This window comes from Diplotaxodon limnothrissa, linkage group LG3 (assembly GCF_057381915.1).
Source record: "Diplotaxodon limnothrissa isolate DT_005_m linkage group LG3, D_limnothrissa_male_GT1.1, whole genome shotgun sequence".
Lineage (NCBI taxonomy): Eukaryota > Metazoa > Chordata > Actinopteri > Cichliformes > Cichlidae > Diplotaxodon > Diplotaxodon limnothrissa.
This window is the reverse complement of record NC_140598.1, coordinates 58,855,725-58,874,367: the sequence shown is the minus strand read 5'-3', so window position 1 is coordinate 58,874,367 and position 18,643 is coordinate 58,855,725. Positions and strand designations below refer to the sequence as shown.

Below are 18,643 nucleotides of genomic sequence, written 5' to 3'. Positions count from 1 at the left end.
CAAACCTACCCAACTCCCTCCTTGTATTGTATCCAGCTATAATCAATATTTTTATCTTATGGCTCAAATGATCATAACATAAAAGGTTTTGCTCAAAGTAACTGCAGTTCCCTTTAGCATAAGTACACGAGGGCTTACACTGTGTCTACACTGGGAGCTTTGAACTTTGCTTTTATTTCATTTTCACCGCTCACTCTTTTGGCCACTGCCACTCTTTGTTGCTTTCTTGCTGGCATAGCCCCTTTAATGGGAAATAAATGTGTATGCGTGTGTCCCTCTTGCTCCTACGCCACCACAGCTCAACTAAGTGTTTAGCCTAGCTTGACTCCTCTGGGAGCATTGACGTGTACTCTTATTTGAGCCAAGTTCTAACATAAAAAGAGCTGAAGTGAAACTGAGTATTGAAAATAACGAAAAGTGTCCGTGGAGCTGCTGTCTGTATTTTTGGTGCCGTGAACTCAGTTTTTCCGGTCAACTTGTCAACCAATCAGCATACGGCCGACACACTCGAACAATGTGCAGTTGAGATTTGGAGGCAGCACGTTTCCATTGGTTGAAAACCTCTCTTCGTAGGCAAATACGCACTTGCAGCACCATAAATTAAGTATAATGGCTTTTTCATGGTTTTATGGTTTTTTGAGGTTTCATATTTGTCTGCTGTCACCAGGGAGCCGTTGCTGGTCTATCAATCAGCCAGAGAAAAGAGCCAAGTTACAAGATACAAAGAGCTGAAATGACTCTGACTGTTCTTCATGTCTGTGCTTTTCATGCTGTCTTTGATGGTTTTTCACGCTTCTGCAGTTTGTTAACTCCACAGTCACTTCCTTTATTGTTTCAGCCAATCAGCGTTTGACCTGCACACGAGTATCTTCCACATTAAGCTGTGGTCTGTTGTGGTTTGTGTAGCATATACCCATGGAAACAGATACAAATGTGGTACTATAAAGCCAACATAACGTGTGGTGACAAAGAGAAATTTTGGGAGAAAGTAGTGTGAACTTAAATTAGGTGAATAATTTTTATACTTTTATTTTTTCCTTTTTATGTATTTTTTACACCTTTTTGCTTAATGATATTAGGAAACATTGGCACTGTACTGTCTGCACCTCACAATTACTGCCTTTGTCCTCTCCACCACTGCCACCACCACCATTATCACTACCACCACTACTATCTTGACTTTGTTTTTAGTATATTTTTCAATTAATTACTTACACAAATGTTTCTTTCAGTGTGGTTAAAATATTCTAGCAGACCACCTAAGAATGTATGTTTTTGCGAGTGTTTGTCCTGTCTTCCTCCCCTCACCCCCAACTGCTCGTGACAGATGGCTCTTCCTCCTGAGCGTAATTCTGCTGGAGGTTTCTTCCTGTTAAAAGGGAGTTTTTCTTTCCCACTGTCGCCAAAGCACTTGCTCTTGTTGGGGGTTTCTCTGTTTTCTTTGTATTAATGTAGGGTCTTTGTTTTGGAGGTAAGTTGGCATTAGCTGATAAATTGAAACTCATTTGTTTTCTGGCTCCACAATATCAGACTCCAAACTCCTAAGATGTATTTTATAAACTAATATGTGCACCGCTGACTATATCCATCTTTTACATACAGTCTATGGGTTTAGCATATTGTAATTGTAAATTAAAATAAACGTTAAATTTCAGTTACTGGCTTAGAAGCTGATGGTCAGTTCATGTTTGTGGACTAAACTTTTGAAACAACTGCTCATTTGTAACAGACTCCCTGGACCATTTTCCATGTCAAGTGTTTTGGCTGTAAAGAGGCACTTATTTACCCACAAACACAGAAAGCCCATCCAGTCAATGTTTAAACCACCAGAGAACATTTATTGGCCACTTTGGTGAGAGCACATTTAACAGTGTGGTTTGTTGCTGTGCAAATATGGAGAAAACGGCATTTTGCTTTTAAACAGGTTTTTGACAAGTGAGATGTAGCCATGGATACTGTGCAGTAAATCTTTTCAGAGCAATAAGTCTTAACTCTGCCTCTGCAATGATGTTGTCACATAATAGTAGTGATATGTAGACACAAAAATAAACAAGTATCGGGGACATGACTAAACGTAGAGCAAATAAACACACGGCCATGAGTACAGAGATAAATAGACGTTATTGACTGAAGTGAGTAAACCCGGTCAGATAGATCTCGATAGATCGCGGATCCCTCCTGCCTCTTACCTCCTGTCCTCATTAATGCACTTTTTTATTGCGTTTTCTGTTGGTGGTAAAAGTAGAAATCATTCCGCCACACGACATTAACCTTTACTGGTTTCGCTGCTTAAATGGCTGTGTTGACGCATTGCACTCGGCTCTTTTTACTGGAGCGTTTTCCCAGCATTGTAATGAAAAGGAGGCCATATCCTGGGAAGATGTCCAGTTTTAACTGTTGAAAGTTACCTGGACCGTAGAGCTGGCAGTCTTCTCGAAACAAATCAATTTTGGCACATTCTCATAGGCAGCAAGCCAAGTTTGAGCCCAGAAAGTGGCACTGCATGAATTCTTCGTTTCAATGAGTCATGTCCTGTGTGACAATAATGAAACATAACTTGAAATGTCTGTGACACAGATTATACCGTGGTTGTCCCAGAATGTATGCTGTCAGTGGTTGAGAATCTAGAAAGGATTTGAAACTGTGTGGAAAGTGTGTTTGGTGCGTTTGCCTCACTGTAGCTGAATATTTCCTCCCAGGTAGGCCGATCTACCACACCTTGAACTGCAGCCTCCTGCACACAAACGTAGCCTCACGTGTATTCTTTTTGATTTTTACCTCTCCCAACTTTCAGATTGCCTGCATTGTTGCTTCGTGATAATACCGTGGCATTATTGCAGTGCGTTATCATGTCGACCGGTAAAAATAGAAACAAGAAGACTACAAAGAACTGCATTAAGCTGTGTCATAAAGTTCAGGGCTGTCTGTGGCTGTACAAAGTGGCTTCTTTTTCTGTCCTGCTGCAGATGCTGACTCACCAGTGGAAAAACTGAACTTCCTGAGTTGGTCCTAAAAGCTCTTTGAAGAGGGCATAGACGCGCTTGCCTTAAGACTCTAATGTGGAACCTTTTCCCTTTTTAAACACCCCAAAATGACTGGTTTTATATATTTCTTCACTTGCCTACTTACATTATGCTTCCAAAAATGTAAAGACCAGGAGAAATACATAATTATATTTAATGTACCGCTCTGTTTTATTTGTAGTTTCCTGCCGAGTATAACATTATGACAATAATCAACATGCTAGTAAAGAGAACAGTGGCAGGCTGCCCCACTATTGATTTTAACTCATAATGTTGTCTGTGGTGGCTTTATGGGTGGTCGTTGGCTTATATGATCTTCAGGAATTACTCAAACTAACGTCATTTGTGGCTCGCTCATTAGAATGAAATAGCAATAAATGACTGAGTTACTTCAGATAGATCATCACTGGCAGTGATGAAGACATCCCATGATCCCATGCTACTTAATTATGGCTTCAAGCTGCATCTTCAATAAGTGATTTGATTGTGAAAACCCTTGTGGGAGAAATTATAAAAAGTAACTAAGTCACCTTCTCCTTGTTCGCTCTGTTTCTTAACTGTTTAAGTGGCAGATTTGAGATGCATATTTACCTCACTATCTACTGAGGGACCACCTGTTATAAACTGAACAGGAAACAAACTCTTTAGTTTTAGCCGCAGAACCATCCTGCGGATGAACCATCGCTCTCTGCATTTTTACCATACAGCAGTGTGTGACTGTGTTGCGTCTTGGTCTGTAACTGATTACTAAGTCCCTGACAGTGAACTTTATACTCATTGTGACTCAAAGGTTTACTGGGAAAGCATAAACTTCTATTAGAAGTTCTCCTCGAAAACATGCAATACACGATGCCTAAAGGCGCATTATACCAGTGCCAGCCCAGTTTGAGACCATATTTCAGCAGTTTTGTAGACTTGGATGTCTGCTTGATTTACACTCTCAGTGGCATTTCTGAGCATTCCTCCAGCCTCGGCCGCTCTGCCTTGGCTCGTCGCAGCCACCAGAGCTTTAACTCTCTCGACTTGTTTGGAGCATTGCGGTGATATACAGTGACAAGGGTGTTTGGGAATGCCAGCAGATCCAGTCCCCTCGTTAAATCTTGCGTTTCCCTAGTGTGTGTGCGCTCCGGTGGGGTGCGACAGTCTTAAAGGATCCTTTCATTGCATTGACTACAGTATTTATTTTCTGGGGAATGCATGTGAAACCCATCCTACTGTGTCAAAGTCAAATGTTCTTCTGGCTAAGACGTACTTTCTGCTGCAGTTATAGTTGCAGACCTGCAGATCTTTGATGTACATGACCCACATTAAGGATGTCATTTTACCTTGTGTGCCACATGCGGCCCACTTTGATCTTCAATCTGGCCTTTCTGTCAGTTTAAAGAAGTTTAACTACAGATTTAATCTCTGACATGTCTTTAATGTAAGATAACGAAGTGCAGTTTCAACAACACATCTCGCTTTTTCTAGGAAAATAAATAAATATGTTAGTGTAACATGGTAGACTAATGTGCCTGTGTTAATTCAGCTCCATATTATTGTGTGAAGTTGCACTGGGTTGGGAGTGGTTTTGTGTGTGTGTCACATTTTTGGTGAGCCAATGGCTGGAATGGGGTTGGACTAATTAGAGGCAGGTGTACTTGATTGCACTGATACACTGGTCTACTTATAGCCCACACTACAAACACTGCTGTGTCGTTTTGTCTCTCTGTGCAGGTATGTAATGTGATGAAATCAGATATGTTTGGGATGGATGGATTTTGTGCTATGAATTCTATAGTGAAAGTGTCGTTTTGTCTCTCTGTGCAGGCCAGGGCCTATTATATGCCACAGCCTAAAGGTAGCAGAGTTGCAGAGGCTGGAGTGACCACTGGCTATATGCTTGCAGGGTGGTGGGTCTCCAAGGACAACTTCTAACCCTGTTACAGGCAACACGTGGAGTGCAACTGGCCGTGTGGCATAGCTGGCTCTGGCCTTGGGACTGTGTTTTTTATTTTATTTTATATAATTCATAAATGGGACACTGGACTGTTTTATCTTTTATCTCTTGATATATTTTTTTGTCAATAAATTATCTTTTAGAATTTTATTGACTGTCATCTTTTTGCCCACGACAGAGACTGTTGGTCAGACCTAGAATCTTTCTTTGGGTGTGTTACAACTGGCGTTGCCGACAGGATCTGGCTACCATAATCTGTAGTGGGCAAAAGCAAGATGACTGATCAGAGTGAATCACAGTCTGGCCCAAATAGAGAAGCACCAGTTTCTAGTGCAGGGTTTAGGCCCTTTGGTATGATCCCTATGTTTAATATGGTCACAACTAAATTTAGAGGGAAGGATTCAGATATTAGTCTAGGTGAATGGAAAAGTAATTTGCAGACAACATTTTCTTTGCAAGGAGTTCCTGTAGATTTTAGAGCAGAATTAACACTCTGTTGCTTGGAAGGCAAGGCTAAAAGAGAGATTTTAATTCTAGCACCAGAGAAGCGTAATTCACCTGAGCTAAATTTTAATGAGTTAGATAAGTTGTATGGGGATAAAACAACTGCTTCGGTCCTGCGCTCTCAGTTCTTCAACGCTCGCCAAGAAACACATGAAGACATCAGTTCATTTGCACTGAGATTACTAGAACATTTTCTCAGGTTAAAGAGGAAGGACCCTAGAGGTATGAATGACGAAGATATTCTTCTCAGAGATCATCTGGTTGAAGGCTTGAGAGACACTGCCCTTAGAGGTGAATTCAGAACAAAAATTCTAATGAATGATCAGTTGACTTTTGCAGAAATTAAAGCAGAACTAATCCTGAGGGAACACGTTTATGGTGAAATGGTTGATCCAGTCCAGTGTTTTGCTGCCAAAGGTGAAAGATACAAGACCTGTAATGCTAAGGATATGGAACAGATCAAATCAGAGTTGTGGGAGGACATGAACAAGCAAATGACCACACAATTCAATAATTTATCACAGACTTTGATCAAAGAAATCCGATCAGAACTTCATCAAGCTACACAAAAGACTTTGGACATTCATACTGTTTAATTTAAAAGATATGTATTCATGTAAAATATTTATGCACATATAGTAAAATAGCCCATACATAAGATATAAAATGTTAAATGGAATAAAAACAACACTATGGACAGTGTGTTCGCCACCATCTGAATGGCCCTGAGGGGGTCTACAATGTCTTTCAGCTTATCTCGCCTGAGAACCCAATCTGGTGCAAACTTTGGTGCAGCGTGGGATTTTCGAGGCGCCACTGGAACGAAGAAGCTCCCGTTGATCGACGCGCTCATCTTCTGCTTCATGATTGTTCTTTCTGTGTCCATCTTGTGTTTACGAGCAGTGAGGCAGTAAATACTGTGGATCCTATCCAAGACCTTGGGTAGCTTTTTGACCTCCTCAGTGCGTTGCTTGTCCTGCAAGCATATAGCCAGTGGTCACTCCAGCCTCTGCAACTCTGCTACCTTTAGGCTGTGGCATATAATAGGCCCTGGCCTGCACAGAGAGACAAAACGACACTTTCACTATAGAATTCATAGCACAAAATCCATCCATCCCAAACATATCTGATTTCATCACATTACATACCTGCACAGAGAGACAAAACGACACAGCAGTGTTTGTAGTGTGGGCTATAAGTAGACCAGTGTATCAGTGCAATCAAGTACACCTGCCTCTAATTAGTCCAACCCCATTCCAGCCATTGGCTCACCAAAAATGTGACACACACACACAAAACCACTCCCAACCCAGTGCAACTTCACACAATAATATGGAGCTGAATTAACACAGGCACATTAGTCTACCATGTTACATTAGCATGCCTCTTTGGGATAAATTGTAATAATTGTATGTGTAAAATTGTGAAAATGCTCTGTTAGCTCATTGCACAGACTCTCCTGTAATTGTAAAACTTTTTTTTTTTTTTTTGGAAAGCTGACAGAATATGTCCCGTTTTACTTTGAACCTAAAATCATAAATCATACATTTCTACAGTAGATGGTGAAAAAACAGGAAATTTTCTGTCATTTATTTGTTTATCTGTTGCTTCACTACATAAATGGAGGTCTGTACCACTGGTTAAAAATCCAAAATGTATCCCCTCCTTCACATTTTCCAGAGCCACCCAGTTGGACTGGATTAGAGTCTTTTGCAGGCTAATTCTGTTTGACACCCATGTGCTTTGTAAGAACATTTAAATACAGTATAGCATAGAAGGCTACAAGAAGCTTTGCTGTATATGAGGTTGAAATCAAAAATGTAAATTTTTTGTTCTTTCTTCTCAGGTACATCCAGCCATGATTGAGGACAAGGGTCACCGCGTGACCGACTACTTTGTGGTGGCCGGGCTGACCGACAAGTCCACGCCCCTGGAGCAGGACCTGTCGGAGACTAAATCCACCGGGCCCAAAGCGCCCATCACTGAGTTGGCCGTCATTAACAAGTCAGCAGGGGAAACAGTGCCTGAAGGCTTCACTTGTATCGAGAGCACCCACAGCGGCCAGCCAGCCAACCTTAATCATGGCAGTCTCAAGAGCCCCGAGCTCTTCCTCTGCTACAAGAGAGGACGGGGTAAACCTCCGCTGATTGACATCGGGTGAGTCAGCCATTTATTTACAGTATGCTGGTGTTTGTAATCACAAATGCCCATTTGCCTGCAGGAGGAGGAGACCATTATAAGTGGGGTTATTTAGCAATTTTAGAACTAGGTTTAACTGATGAATAGCACGAGAGAAAAAAAATCCTACATCATTTTAAACTCATGTGTTTAAAATGATGTAATCGGTACACAAGTTCTCCTGTAAGCTGTAAATTCAGACAGATGAAATATGTATGGTTCATCCAGCCAAGTATATAAAAATGAAGAATGAGATTTATTTTTTTATCCACTTTGTTGTGAATCTTTAGGTTCATCCTACTGCTCTGATTTCTTGCTGTGTTATTGTGATTAAGGCAGGTTAGAGAAGTGAGCTTGTGTGGAAGAGAAACAAGCTGATCAATTACACCTGCTACAAATTGCTGTCATTGCTGTGCAGATTGCTAGCTGACATGCTGGCAGTTGATCATACGCAGAAAGCAGCCCTGTGGTGAAAAATCTGATCAATCAGCTAAGTGGATCGTTAGTGTGCCGGTGCTGTCACGTCATCATTCAGAATTTCACATGAAAAAACCTTTTCAGCAGCGTCATTTGATGACTGTCACTGTCAAAAAACCCTTTTTTGTTTTTTGGGGGGGGGGGTTCCCCCCTGCCAATCAAAACCTGCCACTGTTAGGTTTGTCAGTTTGTGTTTTATACCTGACAAAACATTACTGCAGACATTCAGGAAGTAGGCGAGTTAGCTGTTTATTCACTCTCCCCTATTTTGTGACAAAGTTCCCCCTCTCCGCCACGCCTCTTGGCTCGTATCTGACAATAGAAATTTCCCTGCTTCCTACTATTATGTTTTAAAAGGGAACTCCAATATATTTCACTTCACACAGCGAGGTATGCCCTAAGCCTTACTAGCGTCACAGGAAGCCGAACTTTTAATCTACATCTCATCAGCAGCAGCATTTTATCCTGTTACCTGAGTGAAGGAGCAGTATCTCATGCAGTAATGCATCTTTCAGAACAGTGATGCAACCTCTTAAGGCATTCACGTTCTTCACACACCTGAGCTTTGTCTAAAGCCTGTTTTTTTGGGGGGGGGTTTTTTTGTTTTGTTTTTTTCCTCCTGCTAACAAACTGGAGATTCCAGTTACAACTGCCAGCATTCTCCTGCTCCCTCTCTGGAAGATTCCCCTCCTCTCTGCAAAATCAAGACTGGATTAAATAAAAAAACGTCGATCTGGTGCCTCAGACTTTATTTCCATTCTGTAAGGAATCTACTAATGTGATTTCCTCCTCCTAGGTATCGCTTTATAGCCGTGACTCCCTGCACACACAGAAGATTGTATGCAAAGTCATATTTCCTCCATGAGATTGTGCAATCCCCCTCAGCATGCAAATAGGAAAAAAAATAGAAGTAAACTTGTAAAGCTGCTTTGTACTTTCATCATCAGTTGAGACACTTATGCCTCTGATGAGGCTGAATAACAGCGTGGTCTTCTTGCGGGTTACTGTTAACAAATATTTAGACTCCTAATGTAAAATTTGTGAATTTAATACAAAAGCTGTTTGAGAAGATGCTTGCTTTTACTCCACCTTCCGCTTGTCCAGTGAATAAATGTAAATCTAGTGAAGCGTAAATCATTTATCGCTCCTTCTGTTGTCCAACATTCCCAGCCCGGGGCTCCAGAGCATGACTGCTTACCGTGCCCATTAAGACCCTGTTTTTGTTGCCTAAATGAGAATTTTGCTGGCAACTGTCCTCCCGGCCTCTTTTGATTTGTCCTGCACTCTTTTCAGAATAAATGGAGTGTTTCAGGACTATTATATCTGCAACGGCTGGCTCTACCCGTGGATCAAAAAGTGTGTTTTTAGTCCTAGTTTGTAGAGGGTAGGAGTCAAAGCTTTTGGCCTCCCACATGGCATTGTCCAGATGGAAAGGGAGGACATGGAGCATGCTGCTACAGAAGCCCTGCAGTCATGCAAAAAATAAAAAAATCCAACACAGTGGGGCAGTGATTGCTTTCCAGACTGCAGCTCTTGGCTGTGTGAAATTCAACGTGGGAGCGAGCAGGTTGCAGAGACAGGTAGCGCACAGAACGTTTTAGCTGTAACATCTAAAGGGTTTAATCTGTTGTGAGCTGGATACGAAAACCACTTTACTGTCTGGGATGTGAATGAGTCAGCTACTAAGTCTGAATCACATCACTCACTGAAGACAGACTTACCGAGGCTTTAAAGAGAAACCAGAGCTTTCAGAATAAAGTAAGCAGTGCTGACCACACACTGATCCTCTCTGTAAAACAGGAGAACCAGAGATTATTCTTACCACAGAGCCACAGTTTAACCCCTTTATTTAGTGTCTCGCTGGCATACACTTTGTTTCCCATGGGAAGGATGCTTTCATATAGTAGCAGTGCGGTGCTTATGCTTTGTCAGATTTGTGCGCCTGAAGAAATTGTAGTTTCTTGCATTTTAACTACGTAATTGCACTGAAGCAAAGCTGCGTGGAGTTTACAGAAATCAGTCCTTCTGTGTTTTTCTGTAAGCATGTTTCTGACAGCTTACGAGACTCAAAGCTACAGTTACTAGTATAAAACCCTTAGATCAGATAACTCCGCCTGCAGTTCCTGCTCATTTTAGCACCTTTCTGATTATTATTTGGGGTTTACAGCTTGCACGGTTACTGTTTAGGTTGATCAGATTTTAAAAAGCAAACACCTGACTCAGTAGCTGCTCCACACAGCAGAGCATTTAGCAATTAAAGAGGCAGATATCGGTGTAGCCCTAAAGAGGAGGAAGGAAAATGACTCTTTGATTGCTAATGTTTGTTTTTCCATTGTGGAAATATGTTTCCCAAGACTGTGAGCATGTGATGTGTTAATATTTAGTGTGCAGTTTGTGGTGGTAACAGAGTGTCCAGATTAACCGTCTACGCAGTTTAGAGAATAATGTGATGTTGTAAGGTGACTTTATATCATGCAGATGGAGATTGAAATCAGGCATGTTGTTCTAGGTCTTCTTATGAGCAGCACAGGATTCAAGTAATAGTAAATGTGTTTGTTTTTTTTAAAGACGTGGGTAACTTTTCTGTTAGATTGTAGGTTTCTGTCAACTTCAGTCTTCTCTTTTTTGGGTTTAGCTGCTGTTTATTTCTTATCTATGAAATAATTTAGTTGTTTATCTCTTTTATATCAAATATGTCCTCTTATCAGTTTCGGCGCTGCTCTGTTTGTCACTGTTTTCTATTGTCTGCGTCCAATCAGGAAATAAAAGTTGGTACACGGAAGATGGAAATAGCTAGTAGGCATAGACGTAAGACACCTGGGAATTTATCCTGTCAATAATTACTTTGGAGGATTCTGTGGAAACCTTCACTTCAGACTGTTAAGATCATTACTTGGAAAATTTACTGCTAGGAAAATATAACCAACCAGAGAGAGATGCTATTTTTTTTCCTTTGGTTTTGCAGGGGGGCAAAGCTGTATTAGCACCCATAGTGTCCCTGCATTCTCTTATTTATGATCTTCTTATCCTTCTATGGTTGTGTAAGTTGTATTTATTTATCACATTGATTGGGAACAGTTCCCCGATTCTTTTCATTGAGTTCCATGTCTGTACCTCACATACCAGTGTGGTGGTGCTCTGCTACTTATGAGATGAAGTTGGTGGTGAGTTTAGCCTCTAACTGTGAATGTAAAACTATGTACTGGTCCTCAGTGAGGACAAAAAGTGAATATGCACGAAGACCAAACGTGGCTACAATATGTGTAAAGTGAACTTTAACAGATTAAAGTTGCAGTTTGATTTTGGCAATATTGGATTTGATGGAGAAAAAAAAAAGTAAATAAATAAATATTCAGATGTATTAAACAAAGTAACATTTTTACTTACTCTTTGTCTTTCAGGGTGCTCTATGAAGGTAAGGAGCGTCTCATCCAGGGGTGTGAGGTCATCCAGGCAACACCATACGGACGCTGCGCGAATGTCAACAACAGCTCTGCAACCTCGCAGCGCATCTTCATCACCTTCCGCCGAGCACCACCCGTCCAGCCGCAGAATTCGCTGGCCGTGACGGACATTTGCGTCATCGTCACCAGCAAAGGCGAGACGCCGCCGCACACCTTCTGCAAAGTGGACAAGAACCTCAACTGCGGCATGGTGCGTCTGAATTTAGTTTCTTAGCTCTCTTTCAGTAGCATCATTCATGAAAGTTCAAATGCATAATAAGAGTGTGATCGGTCTTTCAGTGGGGCTCCAGCGTGTTCCTGTGTTACAAGAAGTCTGTGTCCGCGTCAAATTCCATCAGTTACAAAGCCGGTGAGTAAAAGTGATCAGTTTCAAAATGCCATCTTCAGCTGCTATCTGTTTCCTGCAGCTGCTGAACAGTGGTTACTGCTGTCACGTTGTTGTGTCCGTCTTCGTGTAATTCAGTTTTTAGTCTTTGATTCATCTGATTTCACCTCACTATCTCTCTCTTTTTTTTTTTTTTTTTAAATGATTTGCTCATGTGGTGTTAAAGCTGTTTACAAGAGCAGGTAGTTAATATATATAACTGAAACAATGTTTTGCCTTAGTTAAAACTGTACTGTAATATTATGCAAAACGTAAAAGGTTGACAGTAATAGTAAATACAATATATCAGTAAATCACTTTGATCATTGTGTTATTGACACAATGATGTGTTATTATTGTGTTATAGTTAGATAATAGTGTTTTAAACAGTAGAAGCAAGCAGAGTGTGTGTGAATGAGAGAGGCACATGTAACCGTTGGTTACACGTGGACTAGTTTAAATACCTGGGTCAGCCATCCAAAGCAACAGACTGTGCACAGGTGAGGTGTGTGAGAGTGCAGGCAGGGTGGAGATGGGTGGTGATGCGTGTCAGAGGTGAACTGTGATGGAAGGATTGCAACAAGAGTGAAAGGGAATGTTTACAGGACAGTAGTGAGACCTGCTCTCGTGTATAGTTTAAGGACAGCGGCACTGACAAAAGGATAGGAGGCCGAGCTGGAGGTGGCAAAGCTGAAGATGCTAATACTTTCATTGACCAGGATGGACAAGATTAGAAACGAGTGTATCGGAGGGACAGTTCAGGTTGAGCAGTCTGGAGACAAACTTGGAGAGCGAGGCTGAGATGGTTTGGACCTGTGCAGAGGAGGGACAGCAGGGACACTAGATATACTGGACAAACAGTGTCCAGGCAGGAGGAAAAGGGGAGGATGTTTTGCAGTCATGAGTCTTTCCAAAATGTGCATTTATGTTAAACACTGATAACAAAACTGCAGCAGCGAGACGTGTTGGGGCATTGTGTGTCGTCACAATGGCCACTGCTTACGTGTTTAGGTCACCTTCAGCGTGTATCGCTGATCTTTGGGTGACATTTTCACTGACTGAAAGCTTCCGCAGTAGTTTGGCCTTCTGAGCGCTGCGTTGCGTAACGTCATCAGGGTTAACATGTGCACACACACACAAACATACACGCCCTGTGGAAACATGCAGGCTGGCTTTATCTTCTGGCCGGCCTTTTTCCTGTGAAGTGGCTGTTTATTCATCTCGGACAACTGCACTTCCTGCCACGCCCTTTGGTGCGTCTGCTGTGCACGCACGCACGTGTGTGCATCCATGCATGCTCAGAAGAATGTGTGTGTTTTTTCATAGTGACAGACATCAAGTTGAGCTTCTTATTTCCTCAAAATGAATTATACAGGCTGCTGACTGTAAGAGCATCAGAGTTGCAAAATATTGATCTCCCTTTTCTTAAAGGTAAGAGTTTAATCCCTGCAGGGAGACTGGGATTAAAGGCCTGCCTGGAAGTTTGAAGACCTATTCAAACTATTCAATAAACTTAAACGTTACCATGTGTCTTGCTTTGAACGACCACATTGTTTCATCATGTGATTTTTATTTATTTGTTTGTGTGTTATTCTGTGCTCCAGGTCTAATCTTTCGTTACCCAGAAGAGGACTATGAGTCTTTCCCTCTGTCAGAGTCTGTACCTCTGTTCTGTTTGCCCATGGGTGCCAACATCGAGTGCTGGGCACCGAACACTCGTGACCCTCTGCCTGTCTTTTCTACATTTGTCTTAACCATCTCCTCTGGTGAAAAGGTAAGACATAGCTACCAAAGGAAGATTTAAATTTAAGTGTTTAAAACTCTCCGCCGAGCCAAAATGTTTCAAACACTTTAACGTCCACCTCTTGTTGCCAGGTGTATGGCTCAGCCATCCAGTTTTACGAGCCATATCCAGCAGATCTGTTGAGCGAGAAGCAGAAGATCCAGCTGGGCCTTCTCACCACGGTGGAGAAGAAGATGATCCCCAACCGGCCTGTGAACACCAATAAATGCATCTGTCTGCTCTCCCGCTGGCCCTTCTTTGAGTGCTTCCGCAAGTTCCTGATGTTCATCTACAAGTTCTCCGTCTCAGGCCCGCACCCACTGCCTATTGAAAAGTAGGAAACTACTTGGCAGCTGTGGAAACTTTCAAAATCATTCATTGGCCACTTTAATGCCAACCTTTTAAAAGGAAACATCTAACATGAGTTTTATTATTTCCTTCAACAGGCACATCTCGCACTTCATGCACAATGTCTCATTTCCTTCCCCACAAAGACCCAGAATCTTGGTCCAGGTCAGAGTTTTTCTCTCTTGCTGTCGGTCAAAATAGATCAGAGTTTCCACATGTGCAGTACTCAGGGAACATTTGTTGTGATATTTTTGTATTTTTCTGTCACTGATGTTATTTAATGTCCTCTGCAGCTCTCTGTAAACGACACTTTGATCCTCTCCCAGCCTGTGTGTACACCCTTACCGCTCAGGTACCTTTGCCTACTCAATAAATGCATAACAAAGTCATTTCTCTACAAAAAAAACATGTTCAGCTAATTCCTGCATCGTTGTCTTTTTTTAAAGCCTTTTTCTGCTGCTACTTCTGCCATTTTCCAACTGATATGAGTAATTCAGCTACTTTATTTTCCTTTTTGTAGTTCTGGACGCTGCCTTATGCAACCTTGAAACCTCATAAAAATGGTGATTGACGGGCTTTTGTTAAAGCTAGCACCGGCTGCTATTGATATTCAAAGTAATGTGTGCGGCAGTCTCTACAATAGAGATTTAAAGGAGACAGAATTACTGCACAAAAGGCAGTCACTTTTAAGTTGTGGTTATGAAGGCTTTTAAAATGATTGGTTTGTTAGATTATGAAAAAAAGCATCTGAAAACAGAGCGCTTTAGCAAGCTGAAGCAGTAAAGCAGACAGCGAGATTGTTAAACAATACATTTTATGTTGATGGTGTTATTTTGACTCTGTGCCTGTATTTCTGCCTTTTCCTTGTTTCCCATGTGATTAATTCCGGTTACATTTGGTTACAGACCCAGCAATGAACTCTTCTGTTTCCAAATTCTTTTCCCTTTATTTTTCCCTCTCCTTTTCTTTCTGCTGTGCTTTCCGTTCCCTGTCCGAACTCATCACTTCATTCCTCTCCTCTCTTCTCTCCCTCCGTGCCAGCGGGGCAGACTATGGCACTCTGCTGATGAATCTGGGCTCGGAGAACTGCGCCACACTGCTGCACTTTGTCCTGCTGGAGAGCAAGATCCTGCTGCACTCGCTCCGACCCGCCGTGCTCACCGGAGTGGCCGAGGCTGTGGTGGCTGTGAGTAGGCTCCAACATGCACTCTCATATTGTCATACTCAAATGTATTCAAATATACTCAAATAGATATAATTTATTTGCTGGATTGGATTTTAGCAAAGCTTTTCCTGCTTAGTCTGATTACAGTTTTAGATTAGTTTTAATGTCTTTTATTTATGGCCAAAATTCGGATTTTGTTCATTTCTCAGTGTCGACAATTATAATGGCTGAAAACGGGGTGAGAGAAAACAAAAACAAACGAGACGAGAGAAACACCCTTCAGCTGTATTATCAGTATTGACGTCGCCTAGTTTGTCCACCAGAGGGCACTCTGAAACGTCCCTGTTTGCAGCACTTTTTTTAAATGTCACAAAACAAAAGAACCAGCTGATCCGAGCATAGTCAGGCAGAGTGTAAATGAGTAAATAAACATCCACAAAAAATGTCAATGAAATCTATTTATTTTCATTGTGTCTGAAAGAAAATAACATCATTGTTTTTGAGTCCATTTAGCTCATATTTGCCTGCAGTGTTTCATTGCCTTTGCTGTCAGTATGGAAAGAAATGAATCATCAGCTTGACCTAGTGCTGACATGCAAAGCGACCACACAGCCACTGTTTCTGCTCATAAATACAGAATATGTCCTGTAAGTGCCTGGGCTGTTTTGAAAATCAATCTAATATTAACCATGTGATTAAAATGAAAAACATACACATTAAAAGTCAAGAAAACAACATTATGACTGCAGGCTGTGGTGTCTCAGTTGTGCAGTTGTTTAACTTTTCAATCTGCACATGCGAAACATTGACACTTGCATTTCCTTGACTTATCTGAACTTTTTAGATAAGAAACATATGGTTAGCACTATAAAGTGTTGCACAATAACATCTCATTAAGGAACACGGCAACAAAAATATATTTGCAAAAGGATTAAATGAATAACACGCTGCAGATGCACTGTTTAACTCCACTGTGTTTGGATAACCCAACACTTTCCTTTAAAGTGACATAAGTAGTAGTCACTATTGTCGAGTCAACATTCATCAGAACTGCAGAGAAGAAAACTGTCTGCTTACTTAAATAAAAACACTAATTAAGAGCTTACAGAATGCACAGCTTGTTATTTAGGCACTCGATGCTCAGACAAGCCTTACATGTACAAGCAGATGGAGAGAGAGATACAGCACAGTGACATAAGCTACATTTAGTAAATGATATATGCTGTATATGTAACAGTATCAGTAATTAGTCAAAGACAGCTCAAATGGTCCACATGGAGGAACTGTAACTATTAGTTTCATTTCCTTTCACTTATGTTTTATGGCTGTAATGAAAGAGCATTAAGATGAGTCAGGTAGAGCAGTTTAATCCAGAAAAGCAGCAGCAAGAAGAGGAACAAGTTTCTGAGCAGTGATGTGAGCAGCACTGCACGTCTTTTTTATTTATGTAGACACAAAATCAGTAATGGAGCCCAAGTGACGCCTACACTGTAATCAATACTGTAAACATATTCAACTCTCAATAATGTAGCCCTATTGAGTATTGGTAATGGTGGTTTCCACTTATCCATTTATTGCCTAATAATGTTGCAACACAGTACCATGAAGTCCAGACAATGTTAAAGTAAAGCATCTTTCTTTTAGCTGAAAATGCCTGTCATGAATGACTAGAACCGCAAGTTAATGACTTCCTTTTTAAACTTGTGACAATTTTAAATTGCTTTTATAGCTGATCATTACTTTGTGTCTCACATGTCCCTGCCTGCAGGCAGCGAAGTATCCAAATAGCTCTGGCACTACTCAGGCTTTTTGAACTTGAGTTTTTTTTTCACTAATGTAGTTGCTTATTCTCCAGTTCCAGAAAAGTAAGGATTTCACAATTCTCAAAATCAACCCAAATAGGTTTCAGCTGTTACAATAGATCAGTTATGCAAGTGTGACACCCCCCCCCCCTAAATTTGTCTTATTTACCTTCGGTGTTCAACTTATAGATGTTCTTGAGGGGTGGAGCAATATGAAAAAATGGGCTCGTGAGTAAGGAAAGAAATATGCTGCTGTTGTTTTTGGGTTTTTTTTACACATGGGAAACCCTTTAAAAACATCTGTTTGGGAGTAATAATCCTGATTCTGGCTTTTGTCTCCTTCCAGATGATTTTCCCCTTCCAGTGGCAGTGTCCCTACATCCCCCTGTGCCCGCTGTCTCTCGCAGGCGTCCTCAACGCGCCGTGTCCATTTATAGTGGGCGTGGACTCCCGCTACTTTGACCTTTATGACCCCCCACCAGATGTTGTTTGTGTGGATCTGGACACGAACACTATCTACCTGTATGTTGTGCTTTGTTGGAGAAAAACACACTTTGTCTTCTATATTAACAGCTCTCATTATGTTGAACAACTCTTTCAGCAGCAGATTTGTGAGCCCAGATTTTTGTTTTCAGCTGTCTTTTGGTTTTTTCCAGTCTACAAACTTTGTGGTTTTGTATGTTACAGGTCAGATGAGAAGAAACACAGCAACTGGAAGAACCTCCCAAAGAAGCCTTGCAAGAGTCTCATTAACTCACTAAGCAACTTGCACCACCAGCTGGCCACTGGTACAAACAGCATCTCATTTGTATAGCAAAACCTGGATCACTTACCTGTTATACCAAGTTACCACAATTAACGTGGACAGGATTCTTAATCTTTACCTGAACACTGTAAGCTTAAATTACAAAATGCATCATGGTATTCTTTTAGTAAATATGGTAGTCCAAAGCTGAAAATAAAACTATACCTTTTAAAAAAAGCTAACAATGCATTACAAAACTTTACATAATGGGGAAAAAAGCATCTGAACTATATGCTATTTCCTTTTAAAAAACAAATACGCTTTCATATTTTCTTTTCTGGTTGCTCGGTTGATAAAATATCAGAATTATTTTACTATGTCAAATTTTTGATGCAATAAAAAGTACTTACAAGCTAGCTAGCTTAACTGTAAACACTTTTGTCAAAATCCACACTGAGCATGCTCAGTCTCCATTATAAAACAGCAACAGTTAATGCATTTGATTCTAATCATTCATACGCTGTGCTTATATAGACCTGTCTGAACTTTTTGACAGCACCTGAGGCGTTTTGGTCAGAAAGCTAATGCTAACAGTGTTAGTAACCTCATTGTTCTGTGACTCTCATAATTTTCTCTCTGCATCATTACATTATCTCCATCATCAAGCATTATTACAGAAAAGTAAATGTGGGGAGACCTAATTAATAAACGTATTATTAATTAAGAGTACATTTAATGACACTTTATAAAAGGAGAGAGCTGAGAAATTGATATAAATTATTTAAACTGACCACACTGGCTTGTGGTCAGTTTAAATAACTCTTAATTTCGTTGTTCTCATGACAATGACA

The 18,643-nt window shown here is 40.9% G+C and overlaps 1 protein-coding gene across 1 annotated transcript in view; it reads left to right on the top strand.

Moving 5' to 3' along the window:
• The window catches only part of dennd4c (DENN/MADD domain containing 4C), a 38,806-nt gene that overhangs the window by 8,594 nt on the left and 11,569 nt on the right, over positions 1–18,643 (top strand). Inside the window, exons 2-11 of the mRNA XM_085349651.1 lie at positions 7,313–7,623; positions 11,523–11,775; positions 11,865–11,934; positions 13,554–13,723; positions 13,825–14,066; positions 14,179–14,245; positions 14,374–14,432; positions 15,122–15,266; positions 17,394–17,569; positions 17,735–17,835. Of these exons, the coding sequence (XP_085205777.1) occupies positions 7,325–7,623; positions 11,523–11,775; positions 11,865–11,934; positions 13,554–13,723; positions 13,825–14,066; positions 14,179–14,245; positions 14,374–14,432; positions 15,122–15,266; positions 17,394–17,569; positions 17,735–17,835 (1,582 nt within the window). The 5' untranslated portion in view covers positions 7,313–7,324. The remainder of the gene's footprint in view (positions 1–7,312; positions 7,624–11,522; positions 11,776–11,864; positions 11,935–13,553; positions 13,724–13,824; positions 14,067–14,178; positions 14,246–14,373; positions 14,433–15,121; positions 15,267–17,393; positions 17,570–17,734; positions 17,836–18,643) is intronic.